A 24471-nucleotide genomic window follows, 5' to 3' on the forward strand; every position below is an offset into this window, starting at 1 on the left:
CCTTCCATGGAGATAACATACTATACACTATAACTACCTGACTGTATTAACTAACCTTCCATGGAGATAACATACTATACACTATAACTACATGACTATATTAACTAACCTTCCATGGAGATAACATACTATACACTATAACTACCTGACTGTATTAACTAACCTTCCATGGAGATAACATACTATACACTATAACTACATGACTATATTAACTAACCTTCCATGGAGATAACATACTATACACTATAACTACCTGACTGTATTAACTAACCTTCCATGGAGATAACATACTATACATACCACTATAACTACATGACTGTATTAACTAACCTTGCATGGAGATAACATACTATACACTATAACTACATGACTATATTAACTAACCTTCCATGGAGATAACACACTATACACTATAACTACATGACTATATTAACTAACCTTCCATGGAGATAACATACTATACACTATAACTACATGACTATATTAACTAACCTTCCATGGAGATAACATACTATACATACCACTATAACTACATGGCTATATTAACTAACCTTCCATGGAGATAACATACTATACACTATAACTACCTGACTGTATTAACTAACCTTCCATGGAGATAACATACTATACACTATAACTACATGACTGTATTAACTAACCTTCCATGGAGATAACATACTATACATACCACTATAACTACATGGCTATATTAACTAACCTTCCATGGAGATAACATACTATACACTATAACTACCTGACTGTATTAACTAACCTTCCATGGAGATAACATACTATACACTATAACTACATGACTATATTAACTAACCTTCCATGGAGATAACATACTATACACTATAACTACATGACTATATTAACTAACCTTCCATGGAGATAACATACTATACACTATAACTACATGACTATATTAACTAACCTTCCATGGAGATAACATACTATACATAACACTATAATTACATGACTGTATTAACTAACCTTCCATGGAGATAACATACTATACACTATAACTACATGACTATATTAACTAACCTTCCATGGAGATAACATACTATACACTATAACTACATGACTATATTAACTAACCTTCCATGGAGATAACATACTATACATACCACTATAACTACATGACTGTATTAACTAACCTTCCATGGAGATAACATACTATACACTATAACTACATGACTATATTAACTAACCTTCCATGGAGATAACATACTATACACTATAACTACATGACTATATTAACTAATCTTCCATGGAGATAACATACTATACATACCACTATAACTACATGACTATATTAACTAACCTTCCATGGAGATAACATACTATACACTATAACTACATGACTATATTAACTAACCTTCCATGGAGATAACATACTATACACTATAACTACATGACTGTATTAACTAACCTTCCATGGAGATAACATACTATACACTATAACTACATGACTATATTAACTAACCTTCCATGGAGATAACATACTATACACTATAACTACATGACTGTATTAACTAACCTTCCATGGAGATAACATACTATACACTATAACTACATGACTATATTAACTAACCTTCCACTGAGATGTCTTGGATGGCGAATCGCAGGATGATGGTCCAGATCATTCCCAGAGTCATCTTAATGTTTCCATCCACAATCTCTGCAGGAGAAACAGGTCAGTAATGCAGTAGTCGTGGATGTTTCCATCCACAATCTCTGCAGGAGAAACAGGTCAGTAATGCAGTAGTCATGGATGTTTCCATCAACAATCTCTGCAGGAGAAACAGGTCAGTAATACAGTAGTCGTGGAGAAGTCCTGGTCTTTATCAACCAGGTCCGTGTGTTTTCTATTCCTCCATTAAGTTTGTCTTATTGGATGGTCTCTATAATATACTGTAATACAAATTACAAGCAATATTAAATGTCACACAGAATACATAAATAAATGCTATAGCATTCTATGGTATAAATACTACAGTATTCTATGGTATAAATACTATAGTATTCGCTGTAGTGGTTCTGTGGACTAAAGTCCACAAAAACCCTGCAGTGAATACTATAGTATTTACTGTAGTATTCAGTAATACTTACAGTTACCATAGTATAAAAAAAAAGAAAACTGTAGTATACAGTATAGTAATTACTGCTGTGTTTTGGCAGATACTGTAGATGTCGATGCTCTCCCCGTTCTGTTTGTACTCCAGTTTTTTTGTGGACTGTAGTATACTATAATATACCTTCAGCTGTGGTGAAATAGAACTATAATATACCTTCAGCTGTGGTAAATAGAACTATAATATACCTTCAGCTGTGGTGTAATAGAACTATAATATACCTTCAGCTGTGGTGTAATAGAACTATAATATACCTTCAGCTGTGGTGAAAAAGAACTATAATATACCTTCAGCTGTGGTAAATAGAACTATAATATACCTTCAGCTGTGGTAAATAGAACTATAATATACCTTCAGCTGTGGTGAAATAGAACTATAATATACCTTCAGCTGTGGTAAATAGAACTATAATATACCTTCAGCTGTGGTAAATAGAACTATAATATACCTTCAGCTGTGGTGAAATAGAACTATAATATACCTTCAGCTGTGGTGAAATAGAACTATAATATACCTTCAGCTGTGGTGTAATAGAACTATAATATACCTTCAGCTGTGGTGTAATAGAACTATAATATACCTTCAGCTGTGGTGAAAAAGAACTATAATATACCTTCAGCTGTGGTGAAAAAGAACTATAATATACCTTCAGCTGTGGTGAAATAGAACTATAATATACCTTCAGCTGTGGTGAAATAGAACTATAATATACCTTCAGCTGTGGTGAAATAGAACTATAATATACCTTCAGCTGTGGTGAAATAGAACTATAATATACCTTCAGCTGTGGTGAAATAGAACTATAATATACCTTCAGCTGTGGTGAAATAGAACTATAATATACCTTCAGCTGTGGTGAAATAGAACTATAATATACCTTCAGCTGTTGTGAAATAGAACTATAATATACCTTCAGCTGTGGTGAAATAGAACTATAATATACCTTCAGCTGTGGTGAAATAGAACTATAATATACCTTCAGCTGTGGTGAAATAGAACTATAATATACCTTCAGCTGTTGTGAAATAGAACTATAATATACCTTCAGCTGTGGTGTAATAGAACTATACTATACCTTCAGCTGTGGTGAAATAGAACTATAATATACCTTCAGCTGTGGTGAAATAGAACTATAATATACCTTCAGCTGTGGTGAAATAGAACTATAATATACCTTCAGCTGTTGTGAAATAGAACTATAATATACCTTCAGCTGTGGTGTAATAGAACTATAATATACCTTCAGCTGTGGTGAAATAGAACTATAATATACCTTCAGCTGTGGTGAAATAGAACTATAATATACCTTCAGCTGTGGTGAAATAGAACTATAATATACCTTCAGCTGCGGTGAAATAGAACTATAATATACCTTCAGCTGTGGTGTAATAGAACTATAATATACCTTCAGCTGTGGTGAAATAGAACTATAATACACCTTCAGCTGTGGTGTAATAGAACTATAATATACCTTCAGCTGTGGTGAAATAGAACTATAATATACCTTCAGCTGTGGTGAAATAGAACTATAATATACCTTCAGCTGTGGTGAAATAGAACTATAATATACCTTCAGCTGTGGTGAAATAGAACTATAATATACCTTCAGCTGTGGTGGAATAGAACTATAATATAACTTCAGCTGTGGTGAAATAGAACTATAATATACCTTCAGCTGTGGTGAAATAGAACTATAATATACCTTCAGCTGTGGTGAAATAGAACTATAATATACCTTCAGCTGTGGTGGAATAGAACTATAATATACCTTCAGCTGTGGTGAAATAGAACTATAATATACCTTCAGCTGTGGTGAAATAGAACTATAATATACCTTCAGCTGTGGTGAAATAGAACTATAATACACCTTCAGCTGTGGTGTAATAGAACTATAATATACCTTCAGCTGTGGTGAAATAGAACTATAATATACCTTCAGCTGTGGTGAAATAGAACTATAATATACCTTCAGCTGTGGTGAAATAGAACTATAATATACCTTCAGCTGTGGTGAAATAGAACTATAATATACCTTCAGCTGTGGTGGAATAGAACTATAATATACCTTCAGCTGTGGTGAAATAGAACTATAATATACCTTCAGCTGTGGTGAAATAGAACTATAATATACCTTCAGCTGTGGTGAAATAGAACTATAATATACCTTCAGCTGTGGTGGAATAGAACTATAATATACCTTCAGCTGTGGTGAAATAGAACTATAATATACCTTCAGCTGTGGTGAAATAGAACTATAATATACCTTCAGCTGTGGTGAAATAGAACTATAATATACCTTCAGCTGTGGTGAAATAGAACTATAATATACCTTCAGCTGTGGTGAAATAGAACTTTAATATACCTTCAGCTGTGGTGAAATAGAACTATAATATACCTTCAGCTGTGGTGAAATAGAACTATAATATACCTTCAGCTGTGGTGTAATAGAACTATAATATACCTTCAGCTGTGGTGTAATAGAACTATAATATACCTTCAGCTGTGGTGTAATAGAACTATAATATACCTTCAGCTGTGGTGAAATAGAACTATAATATACCTTCAGCTGTGGTGTAATAGAACTATAATATACCTTCAGCTGTGGTGAAATAGAACTATAATATACCTTCAGCTGTGGTGGAATAGAACTATAATATACCTTCAGCTGTGGTGAAATAGAACTATAATATACCTTCAGCTGTGGTGAAAAAGAACTATAATATACCTTCAGCTGTGGTGAAAAATAACTATAATATACCTTCAGCTGTGGTGAAATAGAACTATAATATACCTTCAGCTGTGGTGAAATAGAACTATAATATACCTTCAGCTGTGGTGAAAAAGAACTATAATATACCTTCAGCTGTGGTGAAATAGAACTATAATATACCTTCAGCTGTGGTGAAATAGAACTATAATATACCTTCAGCTGTGGTGAAAAAGAACTATAATATACCTTCAGCTGTGGTGAAATAGAACTATAATATACCTTCAGCTGTGGTGAAATAGAACTATAATATACCTTCAGCTGTGGTGAAAAAGAACTATAATATACCTTCAGCTGTGGTGAAATAGAACTATAATATACCTTCAGCTGTGGTGAAATAGAACTATAATATACCTTCAGCTGTGGTGAAATAGAACTATAATATACCTTCAGCTGTTGTGAAATAGAACTATAATATACCTTCAGCTGTGGTGAAATAGAACTATAATATACCTTCAGCTGTGGTGTAATAGAACTATAATATACCTTCAGCTGTGGTGAAATAGAACTATAATATACCTTCAGCTGTGGTGAAATAGAACTATAATATACCTTCAGCTGTGGTGAAATAGAACTATAATATACCTTCAGCTGTGGTGAAATAGAACTATAATATACCTTCAGCTGTGGTGAAATAGAACTATAATATACCTTCAGCTGTGGTGGAATAGAACTATAATATACCTGCAGCTGTGGTGTAATAGAACTATAATATACCTTCAGCTGTGGTGAAATAGAACTATAATATACCTTCAGCTGTGGTGAAATAGAACTATAATATACCTTCAGCTGTGGTGAAATATAACTATAATATACCTTCAGCTGTGGTGAAATAGATCTATAATATACCTTCAGCTGTGGTGAAATAGATCTATAATATACCTTCAGCTGTGGTGAAATACAACTATAATACACCTTCAGCTGTGGTGTAATAGAACTATAATATACCTTCAGCTGTGGTGAAATAGAACTATAATATACCTTCAGCTGTGGTGAAATAGAACTATAATACACCTTCAGCTGTGGTGAAATAGAACTATAATATACCTTCAGCTGTGGTGAAATAGAACTATAATACACCTTCAGCTGTGGTGTAATAGAACTATAATATACCTTCAGCTGTGGTGAAATAGAACTATAATACACCTTCAGCTGTGGTGTAATAGAACTATAATACACCTTCAGCTGTGGTGAAATAGAACTATAATATACCTTCAGCTGTGGTGAAATAGAACTATAATATACCTTCAGCTGTGGTGAAAAAGAACTATAATATACCTTCAGCTCCAATGGAGACCAGCTTGACTCCTTTGCTGGTGATGTACTCCAGAGCTTTGTTGACGTTGGCAATCTTGTGGAAGCGCATTTTCCCTCTGTCTGGTTTGGGAAGTCTTTCACCTGAGGAAGAGGAGACCTGTGGCTGTATTGACGTATCGGACACACCTTTCAGATTAGCTATCAGTGGGTACTAATAGCCACACACACACACACACACACACACACACACACACACACACACAGGCACGTACACACAGATCTGCACACACACACACACACGTACACACACACACGCACGAACGCTCGCACGCACGCACACACACACACACACACACACACAAACACACACACACACACACACACACACACACACACACACACACGGTGTGAGATGTACCAGAAATGACTTCCAGCAGCAGCATGAGTTTCAGTCCGTTCCTGAAGTCCTCCTCAATGTTTTCGATCCCGGTCCCGGCCTTTCTCAGGTGAGAGTTGCACCAAGCTGTAAAGGTCTGAGCACAACAGATGGACGGGCTAAACAACGAGTCCAATCAATACTGGTTAGGCCGGTGCCCGACTCTTTCATGTTTCTTGGAGTTTTCTCTGTAATCAAAGCGATCTATGTCAACACTTTACCGTGTACAGTACACTGGGAAGGGCCTTGGTTGCACAGACAGCTGGCCATTCATTCAGACCCATGAATCGGTGGTCAGAGAGCGTTATTAGGGTATAATTTACCAGACAACGGACATGGCATGGAGTGATGGCTTTGAGCTCTATAACCTGTAGTTATAACAGAGGGTAGAGAGAGCAGTGTTTTCCTGTTATAACCTGTAGTTATAACCTGTAGTTATAGAGAGGGTAGAGAGAGCAGTGTTTTCCTGTTATAACCTGTAGTTATAACCTGTAGTTATAGAGGGTAGAGAGAGCAGTGTTTTCCTGTTATAACCTGTAGTTATAGAGGGTAGAGAGAGCAGTGTTTTCCTGTTATAACCTGTAGTTATAACAGAGGGGAGAGAGAGCAGTGTCTTCCTGTTATAACCTGTAGTTATAGAGGGTAGAGAGAGCAGTGTTTTCCTGTTATAACCTGTAGTTATAGAGGGTAGAGAGAGCAGTGTTTTCCTGTTATAACCTGTAGTTATAGAGGGTAGAGAGAGCAGTGTTTTCCTGTTATAACCTGTAGTTATAACAGAGGGTAGAGAGAGCAGTGTTTTCCTGTTATAACCTGTAGTTATAGAGGGTAGAGAGAGCAGTGTTTTCCTGTTATAACCTGTAGTTATAGAGGGTAGAGAGAGCAGTGTCTTCCTGTTATAACCTGTAGTTATAGAGGGTAGAGAGAGCAGTGTCTTCCTGTTATAACCTGTAGTTATAGAGGGTAGAGAGAGCAGTGTTTTCCTGTTATAACCTGTAGTTATAACAGAGGGTAGAGAGAGCAGTGTTTTCCTGTTATAACCTGTAGTTATAACAGAGGGGAGAGAGAGCAGTGTCTTCCTGTTATAACCTGTAGTTATAACAGAGGGTAGAGAGAGCAGTGTTTTCCTGTTATAACCTGTAGTTATAGAGGGTAGAGAGAGCAGTGTCTTCCTGTTATAACCTGTAGTTATAACAGAGGGTAGAGAGAGCAGTGTTTTCCTGTTATAACCTGTAGTTATAGAGGGTAGAGAGAGCAGTGTTTTCCTGTTATAACCTGTAGTTATAACAGAGGGTAGAGAGAGCAGTGTTTTCCTGTTATAACCTGTAGTTATAACAGAGGGTAGAGAGAGCAGTGTCTTCCTGTTATAACCTGTAGTTATAGAGGGTAGAGAGAGCAGTGTTTTCCTGTTATAACCTGTAGTTATAGAGGGTAGAGAGAGCAGTGTTTTCCTGTTATAACCTGTAGTTATAGAGGGTAGAGACAGCAGTGTTTTCCTGTTATAACCTGTAGTTATAGAGGGTAGAGAGAGCAGTGTTTTCCTGTTATAACCTGTAGTTATAGAGGGCAGAGAGAGCAGTGTTTTCCTGTTATAACCTGTAGTTATAGAGGGTAGAGAGAGCAGTGTCTTCCTGTTATAACCTGTAGTTATAGAGGGTAGAGAGAGCAGTGTTTTCCTGTTATAACCTGTAGTTATAGAGGGTAGAGAGAGCAGTGTTTTCCTGTTATAACCTGTAGTTATAACAGAGGGTAGAGAGAGCAGTGTTTTCCTGTTATAACCTGTAGTTATAGAGGGTAGAGAGAGCAGTGTTTTCCTGTTATAACCTGTAGTTATAACAGAGGGTAGAGAGAGCAGTGTTTTCCTGTTATAACCTGTAGTTATAGAGGGTAGAGAGAGCAGTGTTTTCCTGTTATAACCTGTAGTTATAACAGAGGGTAGAGAGAGCAGTGTTTTCCTGTTATAACCTGTAGTTATAGAGGGTAGAGAGAGCAGTGTTTTCCTGTTATAACCTGTAGTTATAACAGAGGGTAGAGAGAGCAGTGTTTTCCTGTTATAACCTGTAGTTATAGAGAGGGTAGAGAGAGCAGTGTTTTCCTGTTATAACCTGTAGTTATAGAGGGTAGAGAGAGCAGTGTTTTCCTGTTATAACCTGTAGTTATAACAGAGGGTAGAGAGAGCAGTGTTTTCCTGTTATAACCTGTAGTTATAACAGAGGGTAGAGAGAGCAGTGTTTTCCTGTTATAACCTGTAGTTATAACAGAGGGTAGAGAGAGCAGTGTTTTCCTGTTATAACCTGTAGTTATAGAGGGTAGAGAGAGCAGTGTTTTCCTGTTATAAACTGTAGTTATAGAGGGTAGAGAGAGCAGTGTTTTCCTGTTATAACCTGTAGTTATAGAGGGTAGAGAGAGCAGTGTTTTCCTGTTATAACCTGTAGTTATAACAGAGGGTAGAGAGAGCAGTGTTTTCCTGTTATAACCTGTAGTTATAGAGGGTAGAGAGAGCAGTGTTTTCCTGTTATAACCTGTAGTTATAACAGAGGGTAGAGAGAGCAGTGTTTTCCTGTTATAACCTGTAGTTATAGAGGGTAGAGAGAGCAGTGTTTTCCTGTTATAAACTGTAGTTATAGAGGGTAGAGAGAGCAGTGTTTTCCTGTTATAACCTGTAGTTATAGAGGGTAGAGAGAGCAGTGTCTTCCTGTTATAACCTGTAGTTATAGAGGGTAGAGAGAGCAGTGTCTTCCTGTTATAACCTGTAGTTATAGAGGGTAGAGAGAGCAGTGTTTTCCTGTTATAACCTGTAGTTATAGAGGGTAGAGAGAGCAGTGTCTTCCTGTTATAACCTGTAGTTATAGAGGGGAGAGAGAGCAGTGTTTTCCTGTTATAACCTGTAGTTATAACAGAGGGTAGAGAGAGCAGTGTTTTCCTGTTATAACCTGTAGTTATAGAGGGTAGAGAGAGCAGTGTTTTCCTGTTATAACCTGTAGTTATAGAGGGTAGAGAGAGCAGTGTTTTCCTGTTATAACCTGTAGTTATAGAGGGTAGAGAGAGCAGTGTTTTCCTGTTATAACCTGTAGTTATAACAGAGGGGAGAGAGAGCAGTGTTTTCCTGTTATAACCTGTAGTTATAACAGAGGGGAGAGAGAGCAGTGTTTTCCTGTTATAACCTGTAGTCATAGAGAGGGGAGAGAGAGTAGTGTTTTCCTGTTATAACCTGTAGTTATAACAGAGGGTAGAGAGAGCAGTGTTACAACCTGTAGTTATAACAGAGGGGAGAGAGAGCAGTGTTATAACCTGTAGTTATAACAGAGGGGAGAGAGAGCAGTGTTATAACCTGTAGTTATAACAGAGGGTAGAGAGAGCAGTGTTATAACCTGTAGTTATAACAGAGGGTAGAGAGAGCAGTGTTATAACCTGTAGTTATAACAGAGGGTAGAGAGAGCAGTGTTTTCCTGTTATAACCTGTAGTTATAACAGAGGGTAGAGAGAGCAGTGTTATAACCTGTAGTTATAACAGAGGGTAGAGAGAGCAGTGTTATAACCTGTAGTTATAACAGAGGGTAGAGAGAGCAGTGTTATGCCCTATAGTTATAACAGAGGGTAGAGAGAGCAGTGTTATAACCTGTAGTTATAACAGAGGGTAGAGAGAGCAGTGTTATAACCTATAGTTATAACAGAGGGGAGAGAGAGCAGAGTTTTCCTGTTATAACCTGTAGTTATAACAGAGGGGAGAGAGAGCAGTGTTATAACCTGTAGTTATAACAGAGGGTAGAGAGAGCAGTGTTATAACCTGTAGTTATAACAGAGGGGAGAGAGAGCAGTGTTATAACCTGTAGTTATAACAGAGGGGAGAGAGAGCAGTGTTATAACCTGTAGTTATAACAGAGGGTAGAGAGAGCAGTGTTATAACCTGTAGTTATAGAGGGTAGAGAGAGCAGTGTTATAACCTGTAGTTATAACAGAGGGTAGAGAGAGCAGTGTTATAACCTGTAGTTATAGAGGGTAGAGAGAACAGTGTTATAACCTGTAGTTATAACAGAGGGTAGAGAGAGCAGTGTTATAACCTGTAGTTATAGAGGGTAGAGAGAGCAGTGTTATAACCTGTAGTTATAACAGAGGGTAGAGAGAGCAGTGTTATAACCTGTAGTTATAGAGGGTAGAGAGAGCAGTGTTATAACCTGTAGTTATAACAGAGGGTAGAGAGCAGAGTGAGTCTGCTTTTAGACCCTCCTGAAACCCTGAAACTACAGTCCATTCCTGTAACCCTCTGTCCTACTGGGCCAGGATTGGTCTGTTCTCCCTCCTGGCATGTCTCTCTCCCTGTCAGACTGGGCCAGGATTGGTCTGTTCTCCCTCCTGGCATGTCTCTCTCCCTGTCAGACTGGGCCAGGATTGGTCTGTTCTCCCTCCTGGCATGTCTCTCTCCCTGTCCTACTGGGCCAGGGTTGGTCTGTTCTCCCTCCTGGCATGTCTCTCTCCCTGTCAGACTGGGCCAGGATTGGTCTGTTCTCCCTCCTGGCATGTCTCTCTCCCTGTCAGACTGGGCCAGGATTGGTCTGTTCTCCCTCCTGGCATGTCTCTCTCCCTGTCAGACTGGGCCAGGATTGGTCTGTTCTCCCTCCTGGCATGTCTCTCTCCCTGTCAGACTGGGCCAGGATTGGTCTGTTCTCCCTCCTGGCATGTCTCTCTCCCTGTCAGACTGGGCCAGGATTGGTCTGTTCTCCCTCCTGGCATGTCTCTCTCCCTGTCCTACTGGGCCAGGATTGGTCTGTTCTCCCTCCTGGCATGTCTCTCTCCCTGTCCTACTGGGCCAGGATTGGTCTGTTCTCCCTCCTGGCATGTCTCTCTCCCTGTCAGACTGGGCCAGGATTGGTCTGTTCTCCCTCCTGGCATGTCTCTCTCCCTGTCAGACTGGGCCAGGATTGGTCTGTTCTCCCTCCTGGCATGTCTCTCTCCCTGTCCTACTGGGCCAGGATTGGTCTGTTCTCCCTCCTGGCATGTCTCTCTCCCTGTCAGACTGGGCCAGGATTGGTCTGTTCTCCCTCCTGGCATGTCTCTCTCCCTGTCAGACTGGGCCAGGATTGACAAGGTCTGTTCTCCCTCCTGGCATGTCTCTCTCCCTGTCCTACTGGGCCAGGATTGGTCTGTTCTCCCTCCTGGCATGTCTCTCTCCCTGTCAGACTGGGCCAGGATTGGTCTGTTCTCCCTCCTGGCATGTCTCTCTCCCTGTCAGACTGGGCCAGGATTGGTCTGTTCTCCCTCCTGGCATGTCTCTCTCCCTGTCAGACTGGGCCAGGATTGGTCTGTTCTCCCTCCTGGCATGTCTCTCTCCCTGTCCTACTGGGCCAGGATTGGTCTGTTCTCCCTCCTGGCATGTCTCTCTCCCTGTCCTACTGGGCCAGGATTGGTCTGTTCTCCCTCCTGGCATGTCTCTCTCCCTGTCAGACTGGGCCAGGATTGGTCTGTTCTCCCTCCTGGCATGTCTCTCTCCCTGTCAGACTGGGCCAGGATTGGTCTGTTCTCCCTCCTGGCATGTCTCTCTCCCTGTCAGACTGGGCCAGGATTGGTCTGTTCTCCCTCCTGGCATGTCTCTCTCCCTGTCAGACTGGGCCAGGATTGGTCTGTTCTCCCTCCTGGCATGTCTCTCTCCCTGTCAGACTGGGCCAGGATTGGTCTGTTCTCCCTCCTGGCATGTCTCTCTCCCTGTCAGACTGGGCCAGGATTGGTCTGTTCTCCCTCCTGACATGTCTCTCTCCCTGTCAGACTGGGCCAGGATTGGTCTGTTCTCCCTCCTGGCATGTCTCTCTCCCTGTCAGACTGGGCCAGGATTGGTCTGTTCTCCCTCCTGGCATGTCTCTCTCCCTGTCAGACTGGGCCAGGATTGACAAGGTCTGTTCTCCCTCCTGACATGTCTCTCTCCCTGCCTGTGTCCGCAGCACAGTGTATTTCACAAGGTGGTTGGATTTCAGCGCTGGCTGTAATTTATGAGTGTGACTGAAGTTGTCCCAGTTGTCATTGAAGGAACAAAGGTTTTGTACTCTTGTGTGTGTGGTTGTTTAGATTATAAATCTATTGACCTAGCTGGAAAAAAACAGACGGTACAGAGCACACGGTTGTGAAGGAGAACGCTGTACTGACAACCCTGTAAAAAGGGTTTGTTTACTGATGGTCAGAGCCTTTACAGTAGGATGCCGTACCAGCTGTCATAATAGACTATGAGCTTTATAAAACCATATGTTACACCTTTATTTAACGAGGCAAGTCAGTTAAGAACAAATTATTATTTACAATGACGGCCAAGGAACAGTGGGTTAACTACCTTGTTCATTGGCAGAATGACAGATTTTTACCTTGTCAGCTCAGGGATTCGATCCAGCAACCTTGCTCTAACCACTAGGCTACCTGCCTCCCATATGTTTCCTAGTACAAGGGAAACTAGCAACAGTAAATACCTACTCAGTACTGGAATAGTTTAATTAAGTGCATCAATCTAATATTTTTTTTTTTGAAAATTCCTGTCACGTTGGTATGAAGGATCGGGAGACAGGCGCAGGAATGCGTAATAGGGTTTTTATTCAGTCCAAATTACGGCGTGCCGTGTAAAGGCACTGGGGGACGAAGACCAAACAAACACGCAACAAAAACACAGGGTAGAAACCCAAAACAAAAGAGCGAGGAATACCTGGAATAAATAACACAAACGCACGATGATTAACACACGGGACGAGACCCGTAATCATCTGTAAAATCCACAAGGGCACGAAAGCCCAAAACACACAGCACAGGTACTCACACGCACCAACGGACATTGTAACAATAATGGACAGCCCAATGGAAACCACAGAGCACACTTATACAAGCACTAATCCGTGGGACTAGAGGACAGGTGTGCGTAATGAAAGGTCCGGATTGATCCGTGACAATCTCCGTCAAAATCCATCAGTTTAAAGTAGAGATCTCTTTTTTTTTTGCATGGGCTGCGTCTCAATCCCGGGTATCTGCCTATGTCGGCCTTCCTCGTCTGTGGTGGAAGGTGGCTGAGCTACAGCGGTGTTTGTCAGACCAGGAAACGTCCCGGATATCGGTCTTCTCACAAAAACGTCTGTAGAGTCCGAACCGTTTGGGCTACAAACTAATGTGACCCCTCTATGGAAAGGGGAGACTCTCATGAACGCGTCTGAATGTTTAAAACATTAATGTAAGTATGGAGGTAGTTCTGTACCAACAAGAAAAGGGTTAATAGCCAGAAGAGGACTGGCCACTCCTCTCTGGTTGGTTCCTCTCTAGGTTTCTTCCTAGGTTCTGGCCTTTCTAGGGAGTTTTTCCTAGCCACCGTGCTTCTACACCTGCATTGCTTGCTGTTTGGGGGTTTTAGGCTGGGTTTCTGTACAGCACTTTGAGATATCAGCTGATGTACGAAGGGCTATATAAATAAATTTGATTTTGATTTGATTTGATTAATACAGTCAGGTTCATAAGTATTTGGACAGTGACACAATGTGCATAATTTTGTCTCTGTATGCCGCCACAATGGATTTGAAACGAAACAATCAAGATGTGCCTTAAGTGTCGACTTTCATCATTAATTTAATTGTTTTGTCCATTTACATTTACATTTAAGTCATTTAGCAGACGCTCTTATCCAGAGCGACTTACAAATTGGAAAGTTCATACATATACATATTGTCCAAATTATTGTATGAACTGTGTAGAAATTACAACCATTTTTACATACTGCAGCCACCCAATTTTAGGGGCTCAAAAGTAATCATAAATTAAATGAAGAGTTTTAATAGTTGGTTGCAAATCCTTTGCAGTCAATGACTTCCTGAAGTCTGGAACCCATAGACATCACCAGATGCTGGGTTTCTTCCCTGGTGATGCTCTGCCAGGCCTTTACTGCAGCTGTCTTCACTTCCTGCTTGTTCTTGGGGCGTTTTGTTCTGCCAGGGCTTTACTGCAGCTGTCTTCACTTCCTGCTTGTTCTTGGGGCGTTTTGCCTTCAGTTTTGCCTTCAGCAAATGAAATGCATGCTCAATTGGATTCTGGTCAGGTGATTGGTCCGTTGCGAAAACATTCCACTTCTTTGCCTTCAACAAGTATTGGGTTGCTTCGGGGTCGTTGTCCATCTGCACTGTGAACCGTCGTCCAATGAGTGTTGAAGCATTTGGCTGAATCTGAGCAGATAATAATATTACACCCTAAACACTTCAGAATTCATCCTGCTGCTTTTTTATCAGCAGTCACATCATCAATAAATACAAGGGAACCAGTTCCGTAGGCATCCATACATGCCCACGCCATAACACCTCCTCCTCCATGCTTCACAGATGAGGTGGTATGCTACTTCCCTTCTTCTTCTTCTTCTCTTCCCATCATTCTGGTACAAGTTGATCTTTGTCTCATCGGTCCATCGGATGTTCCAGAACTGTACAGGCAAAATATTTTAACATGTTTTTATGGCAAACTCTAATCTGGTCTTCCTGTTTATGAGGCTTACCAATGGTTTACATCTTGTGGTAAACCGTCTCTGTATTTACTCTGGTGAAGTCTTCTCTTGATTGTTGACTTTGACACAGATACGCCAACCTCCTGGACGGTGTTCTTGATCTGGCCAACTGTTGTGAAAGAGGTTTTTTCTTCACCAGGGAAAGAATTCTTCAGTCATTCACCACAGTTGTTTTCCGTTGGTCTTCTGGGCCTTTTGGTGTTCCTGAGCTCACCAGTGTCTTCTTTCTGTTTCAGAATGTACCAAATAGTTGATTTGGCCACACCTCGTGTTTTTGCCAACTCTGATGGGTTTGTTTTTGATTTTTCAGCCCAGTAATGGCTTGCTTCACTGGCAGTGACAGCTCTTTGGACTTCATATTGAGGGTTAACAGCAACAGATTCCAAATGCAAATACCACACTTGAAATCAACTCTAGACATTTAATCTGTTTACTTGTAAATGAACTAATGAGGGAATAACACACAGCTGGCCATGGAACAGCTGAGGAGCCAATTGTCCAATTACTTTTGGTTATTTAAAAAGGGGGGATCACATATAAAAAGTGTGGTAATTCCTACACCGTTCACCCGATTTGGATGTAAATACACTCAAATTAAAGCTGCTCATATTCATTATTTAATTTCAACTCCATAAATGCTGTGGTCGACAGCTAAAATAATAACAACTTGGTCAATGTCCAAATATTGATGGACCTGAAAAAAAATGAGTTTTCTTATATCTCCTAGATATAGGACAGACACTTCAAAACCTTATTTATTTATTATTACTTTTATTATTATTTTATACCCCTTTTTTTCTCCCCAATTTCGTGGTATCCAATTGGTAGTTACAGTCTTGTCTCATCGCTGCAACTCCCGTACGGACTCGGGGAGAGGCGAAGGTCGAGAGCCGCGTGTCCTCCGAAACACGACCCAGCCAAGCCGCACTGCTTCTTGACACAATGCCCACTTAACCCGGAGGCACCAAAGTGTCAGAGGAGGAAACACCGTGCACCTGGTGACCGTGTCAGGGTGCACTGCGCCCGGCCTTCCACAGGAGTGCGCGATGGGAAAAGAACATCCCTGCCGACCAAACCCTCCCCTAACCCGGACGACGCTGGGCCAGTTGTGCTCCGCCCCATTGGTCTGCCGGTCGCGGCTGGCTGCGACAGAGCCTGGACTCGAACCAGGATCTTTAGTGGCACAGCCAGCACTACGATGGCCTCAAAACCTTATTTCTTATTATTTATTTTTTTACTGTCCGTTTTGATATTTATTAATGTGTTTCTATGGGCTATAGTAGTAAAGGCCAAATTCAAATATTTTATTTGTATTTTTTGGGATACCTACAGAGGACCTAAAATTCCAAATCATACATCTAAATGATACCCTCTTAAAACAATTCCATATGTCAGATTAGTAGGATGGGGGAGCACCATAAAACAATTCCATATGTCAGATTAGTAGGAGGGAGGACCATCTTAAAACAATTCCATATGTCAGATTAGTAGGAGGGAGGACCATCTTAAAAAAGTCCATGTCAGATTAGTAGGAGGGAGGACCTTCTTAAAACAATTCCATATGTCAGCCCCCAATATACCGTACAGTCAAGTCATATGAGTCAATGGTAGAACTATAGCGCCCCCTGTAGGTTCAATAGGACTACGTCGCTATGGGGGCATTGCATGGCTTTCTGAAAGGGGGTAGTGACACCATGGCAGAACTGTCAACTAAACAGGAATCATAAAATAAACGTAATAACAAATGTTTTCATGTTTGTAAAAAATGATATAGTCCAGAATGATGGTTGGGAGGAATACGACCTCTATATGACCTCTCCAGGTACTAAACCGCATCTCAAACGACTCCATAAACTTCCCCTTCTTGCCTCCTGTGGGAACCTGAGTGATGAGATCTGAGATGGAGTTTCCGATGCGTCCGTAAAGGGACTCAACGCTGTAAAACAGGAAGCAGTTCAGACCTGAGAGGGAGTCCGTGTGCCCTGGCTGTGGAGTCTGCTCAAGTTTAGAATAGCTCCTTATTAAATATACTGTCTCCATCTCACTGTCTGTCACAGCCTGGTGCGTTTCAAAGGTCCAACTGGACAACACCATATTGGACAACTGGACAACACCATATTGGAAAACTGGACAACACCATATTGGAAAACTGGACAACACCATATTGGACAACTGGACAACACCATATTGGACAACTGGACAACACCATATTGGACAACTGGACAACACCATATTGGACTACTGGACAACACCATATTGGACAACTGGACAACACCATATTGGACAACTGGACAACACCATATTGGACAACTGGACAACACCATATTGGACTACTGGACAACACCATATTGGACCACTGGACAACACCATATTGGACTACTGGACAACACCATATTGGACAACACCATATTGGACCACTGGACAACACCATATTGGACAACACCATATTGGACTACTGGACAACACCATATTGGACAACTGGACAACACCATATTGGACAACACCATATTGGACTACTGGACAACACCATATTGGACTACTGGACAACACCATATTGGACTACTGGACAACACCATATTGGACTACTGGACAACACCATATTGGACTACTAGACAACACCATATTGGACAACTGGACAACACCATATTGGACAACTGGACAACACCATATTGGACAACTGGACAACACCATATTGGACTACTGGACAACACCATATTGGACAACTGGACAACACCATATTGGACAACACCATATTGGACTACTAGACAACACCATATTGGACAACTGGACAACACCATATTGGACAACTGGACAACACCATATTGGACAACACCATATTGGACTACTGGACAACACCATATTGGACAACTGGACAACACCATATTGGACAACTGGACAACACCATACTGGACAACACCATATTGGACAACACCATATTGGACTACTGGACAACACCATATTGGACCACTGGACAACACCATATTGGACAACACCATATTGGACTACTGGACAACACCATATTGGACAACTGGACAACACCATATTGGACAACACCATATTGGACTACTGGACAACACCATATTGGACTACTGGACAACACCATATTGGACTACTGGACAACACCATATTGGACTACTGGACAACACCATATTGGACTACTAGACAACACCATATTGGACAACTGGACAACACCATATTGGACAACTGGACAACACCATATTGGACAACACCATATTGGACAACTGGACAACACCATATTGGAATACTGGACAACACCATATTGGACTACTGGACAACACCATATTGGACAACTGGACAACACCATATTGGACAACTGGACAACACCATATTGGACAACACCATATTGGACTACTGGACAACACCATATTGGACTACTAGACAACACCATATTGGACAACTGGACAACACCATATTGGACAACACCATATTGGACAACTGGACAACACCATATTGGACTACTAGACAACACCATATTGGACAACTGGACAACACCATATTGGACAACTGGACAACACCATATTGGACAACACCATATTGGACTACTGGACAACACCATATTGGACAACTGGACAACACCATATTGGACAACTGGACAACACCATATTGGACAACACCATATTGGACAACTGGACAACACCATATTGGACAACACCATATTGGACTACTGGACAACACCATATTGGACAACACCATATTGGACAACTGGACAACACCATATTGGACAACTGGACAACACCATATTGGACAACTGGACAACACCATATTGGACAACTGGACAACACCATATTGGACAACTGGACAACACCATATTGGACAACTGGACAACACCATATTGGACAACTGGACAACACCATATTGGACCACTGGACAACACCATATTGGACCACTGGACAACACCATATTGGACAACTGGACAACACCATATTGGACTACTGGACAACACCATATTGGACAACTGGACAACACCATATTGGACTACTGGACAACACCATATTGGACTACTGGACAACACCATATTGGACAACTGGACAACACCATATTGGACTACTGGACAACACCATATTGGACAACTGGACAACACCATATTGGACTACTGGACAACACCATATTGGACCACTGGACAACACCATATTGGACTACTGGACAACACCATATTGGACAACTGGACAACACCATATTGGACAACTGGACAACACCATATTGGACCACTGGACAACACCATATTGGACAACTAGACAACACCATATTGGACCACTGGACAACACCATATTGGACAACTGGACAACACCATATTGGACTACTGGACAACACCATATTGGACAACTGGACAACACCATATTGGACTACTGGACAACACCATATTGGACTACTGGACAACACCATATTGGACAACTGGACAACACCATATTGGACAACTGGACAACACCATATTGGACTACTAGACAACACCATATTGGACCACTGGACAACACCATATTGGACTACTGGACAACACCATATTGGACAACTGGACAACACCATATTGGACTACTGGACAACACCATATTGGACTACTGGACAACACCATATTGTACAACTGGACAACACCATATTGGACCACTGGACAACACTATATTGGACAACTGGACAACACCATATTGGACTACTGGACAACACCATATTGGACTACTGGACAACACCATATTGGACCACTGGACAACACCATATTGGACTACTGGACAACACCATATTGGACAACTGGACAACACCATATTGGACTACTGGACAACACCATATTGGACCACTGGACAACACCATATTGGACAACACCATATTGGACTACTGGACAACACCATATTGGACTACTGGACAACACCATATTGGACCACTGGACAACACCATATTGGACAACTGGACAACACCATATTGGACTACTGGACAACACCATATTGGACCACTGGACAACACCATATTGGACAACTGGACAACACCATATTGGACTACTGGACAACACCATATTGGACTACTGGACAACACCATATTGGACCACTGGACAACACCATATTGGACAACTGGACAACACCATATTGGACTACTGGACAACACCATATTGGACTACTGGACAACACTATATTGGACAACTGGACAACACCATATTGGACAACTGGACAACACCATATTGGACCACTGGACAACACCATATTGGACAACTGGACAACACCATATTGGACCACTGGACAACACTATATTGGACAACTGGACAACACCATATTGGACAACTAGACAACACCATATTGGACAACTGGACAACACCATATTGGACTACTGGACAACACCATATTGGACAACTGGACAACACCATATTGGACAACTGGACAACACCATATTGGACAACTGGACAACACCATATTGGACCACTGGACAACACCATATTGGACAACTGGACAACACCATATTGGACAACTGGACAACACCATATTGGACAACTGGACAACACCATATTGGACAACTGGACAACACCATATTGGACAACTGGACAACACCATATTGGACAACTGGACAACACCATATTGGACAACTGGACAACACCATATTGGACAACTGGACAACACCATATTGGACAACTGGACAACACCATATTGGACAACTGGACAACACCATATTGGACCACTGGACAACACCATATTGGACAACTGGACAACACCATATTGGACAACTGGACAACACCATATTGGACAACTGGTCAACACCATATTGGACAACTGGACAACACCATATTGGACAACTGGACAACACCATATTGGACAACTGGACAACACCATATTGGACAACTGGACAACACCATATTGGACAACTGGACAACACCATATTGGACAACTGGACAACACCATATTGGACAACTGGACAACACCATATTGGACCACTGGACAACACCATATTGGACAACTGGACAACACCATATTGGACAACTGGACAACACCATATTGGACAACTGGACAACACCATATTGGACAACTGGACAACACCATATTGGACTACTGGACAACACCATATTGGACAACTGGACAACACCATATTGGACAACTGGACAACACCATATTGGACAACTGGACAACACCATATTGGACTACTGGACAACACCATATTGGACCACTGGACAACACCATATTGGACAACTGGACAACACCATATTGGACTACTAGACAACACCATATTCAATCCCATATTGTGTCTGTTATACATCTGATGTATTATGCATAAAAGGTACAGTAATCCTTAACACAGTTGTGCTAGCAGGTACACTTGGTGTTTGGTCCCAAATGGCACCCTATTCCCTATAATAGTGCACTACTTTTGACCAGCCCCGGTCTACAGTAGTGGACTATAGAGAATAGGGTGTCATTTGGGACACTGCTTTGAACAGCTTTTGTTGGGACAAAGATAGTCTGCCAGAACTATAAGTCTCTATTGTCAGAACCCAGATCCTGAAATACAATAACCTGGTAATGGGGACGTGCTATCCCCATGGTTAAAACTCCTCCAGGGTTTAACATAGCTGCTCCCTGTGGTCACTGCTATATTGTTGTCTCTGTCTGGCAGGACCATAGGCAGGGAAGGAAGCCCTACCATTCATGTTGAATGAGAGTGCCTATTTATGCATAGTCTCAGTGATTCCAGCCCCGGGGCAACAGCACCAGGAACATTGATACACCGTGAGAGGCAACCCGTCTGTAGAGAGACTCATTAATGCATGGCTGAGGGGTACAGTAGGTTGACCCTGATATCTTGACACGTCAGTGACAGAATATTTGTCTTTTGTAAAAAATAAAAAAAAAGTTACCTGGTCTGGGTATGATTTCTAGAGTAGACGAAGTACATTTGATCATGTAAGTACATAAACTTGGTTTATATTGTTAAAAAAATTAAAATCTGTAGATGTAAATGAACATATTCTATCAGGTTAGTATTGATCAATACGACATAATCTATCAGGTTAGTATTGATCAATACGACATAATCTATCAGGTTAGTATTGATCAATACGACATAATCTATCAGGTTAGTATTGATCAATACTACATAATCTATCAGGTTAGTATTGATCAATACAACATAATCTATCAGGTTAGTATTAATCAATACAACATAATCTATCAGGTTAGTATTGATCAATACGACATAATCTATCAGGTTAGTATTGATCAATACGACATAATCTATCAGGTTAGTATTGATCAATACGACATAATCTATCAGGTTAGTATTGATCAATACAACATAATCTATCAGGTTAGTATTGATCAATACGACATAATCTATCAGGTTAGTATTGATCAATACGACATAATCTATCAGGTTAGTATTGATCAATACGACATAATCTATCAGGTTAGTATTGATCAATACAACATAATCTATCAGGTTAGTATTGATCAATACGACATAATCTATCAGGTTAGTATTGATCAATACGACATAATCTATCAGGTTAGTATTGATCAATACAGACACTGTCCTCCCGTGCCAACCCGAGGACCAAGGACATTGTCTGAGCCAACTCTGTATACCCCCTCTAGTCCTTTAGTTATAATTAGCCTACAGCGTCCATTCTGTTCCCGCTTCGGGCCTAGAGGACGTCACCTACATTCTGTGTTACCAGACATCTGTTGACAGTTGTCATAAAACACACGAATCAAAGGAATGGCAGCGAGAGAGTTGGAGCTGAAGCACAGGTCTTCGCTATGCTGCCTGACTGCCTGGGAGTTATTGTTGGCTCGGCTGCCATGTCTGCCTGGTGCCCGCTCTGCCCACATAGTGTCTCTCACACCGTACTGGGTGTTGTTTTTCTCAGTAAAGTAATCAGTATTTTATGTCCCTTTTAATAGTGCTGTCGTGTTTAAAAAAAAATACCTTTCCCATTATGATGTGTTCTTGTTTTGACTCATTTGACTGTCAGGAAATACTTCCACAGACCACTGCCCTCTCTTTGTAGGCCTAGAATTAAAACATTTTTAAAATAATTCCACAGACCACTGCCCTCTCTTTGTAGGCCTAGAATTAAAACGTTTTTAAAATAATTACACAGACCACTGCCCTCTCTTTGTAGGCCTAGAATTAAAACATTTTTAAAATAATTCCACAGACCACTGCCCTCTCTTTGTAGGCCTAGAATTAAAACGTTTTTAAAATACTTCCACAGACCACTGCCCTCTCTTTGTAGGCCTAGAATTAAAACGTTTTTTAAATACTTCCACAGACCACTGCCCTCTCTTTGTAGGCCTAGAATTAAAACGTTTTTTAAATACTTCCAGAGACCACTGCCCTCTCTTTGTAGGCCTAGAATTAAAACGTTTTTTAAATACTTCCAGAGACCACTGCCCTCTCTTTGTAGGCCTAGAATTAAAACGTTTTTTTTTTTTAAGTGCAACTTCTTAAATATTAATTTTGCACCTGAGTAAATATTCATAACTTGGTAAAACAGTAGAGTTTATCAGCCCTTCTACTACTGCTGTGTTTCGACATTCAGTTACTTCCTCAGCCTTGCCTCACTTGACTAGGCTACTGTAAAACCTTTACACGTGTGGAAACAGGAAATGAATAGACAAGACGATGGATGAAGTATCCAACCTTTCTCTGCTGTTTCTCCCAGGCGGGGTCCAGGAGCAGGTCTCTGTCCCACTCGTCCTCCTGGATGGTGTAGTCATTATTCTGCTGTTCCTGCATCTGCGTCCTGTATCCATTATTATAGTCTACTGATGTCTGCATCGTGTATCCATTATTATAGTCTACAGATGTCTGCATCATCTGGCTCTGCATCGTCTGGTTCTGCATGGCCTGGTTCTGCATCATCGCGCTCTGCATCATCGCGCTCTGCATCGTCTGGTTCTGCATGGCCTGGTTCTGCATCATCGCGCTCTGCATCATCGCGCTCTGCATCGTCTGGTTCTGCATCGTCTGGTACTGCATCATCTGGGTCTGCATCCCGAAGCTTTAGAACAACAGACCGGACTACAGAACAACAGGGGTGAACAGGAGACAAGACAAAACCCTTTTGTGTGAGATTCTTCTCCTGAAGTCGCCGCTGCAGTTTGATCAGAAGACGTGTTGGGGGTTGGAGTCAGAAAGCTGGTCAGTCAGTCAGTGTCCTCTCTCTCTCTCTCTGTCTCCGAGTGTCTGTCTGTCCCTTGTTGTCCTTGGACTGCCCTGCAGCAGTTGTCCAGGCAGAGAATATACCTACTAGTTATAGTTGGGTGTCATGTGACAGTGACCAATAAGAATCGCCGTCCGTTGTGTGTGATCATTCAGAATGAGAGTCTATTACTGGTTACACCTAGTGTTGACTGTCTAACTGAGACCATAGAGTTAAATC

At 41.2% G+C, this 24471-nt stretch overlaps 1 protein-coding gene across 1 annotated transcript in view; it reads right to left on the bottom strand.

Annotated features, from left to right (window-relative positions):
• Positions 1-24026, bottom strand: part of LOC129842270 (alpha-actinin-2-like) — a 105315-nt gene extending 81289 nt beyond the window's left edge. The window contains exons 1-4 of the mRNA XM_055910750.1: positions 23730-24026; positions 6581-6695; positions 6184-6303; positions 1598-1684 (exon numbers count right to left, since the gene is read on the bottom strand). Coding sequence (XP_055766725.1) covers positions 1598-1684; positions 6184-6303; positions 6581-6695; positions 23730-24026 — 619 coding nt within the window. The remainder of the gene's footprint in view (positions 1-1597; positions 1685-6183; positions 6304-6580; positions 6696-23729) is intronic.
• Between the last annotated feature and the right edge of the window lie 445 nt (positions 24027-24471).

The sequence above is a fragment of the Salvelinus fontinalis genome, unplaced genomic scaffold (assembly GCF_029448725.1).
Source record: "Salvelinus fontinalis isolate EN_2023a unplaced genomic scaffold, ASM2944872v1 scaffold_0028, whole genome shotgun sequence".
NCBI classification, from domain to species: domain Eukaryota; kingdom Metazoa; phylum Chordata; class Actinopteri; order Salmoniformes; family Salmonidae; genus Salvelinus; species Salvelinus fontinalis.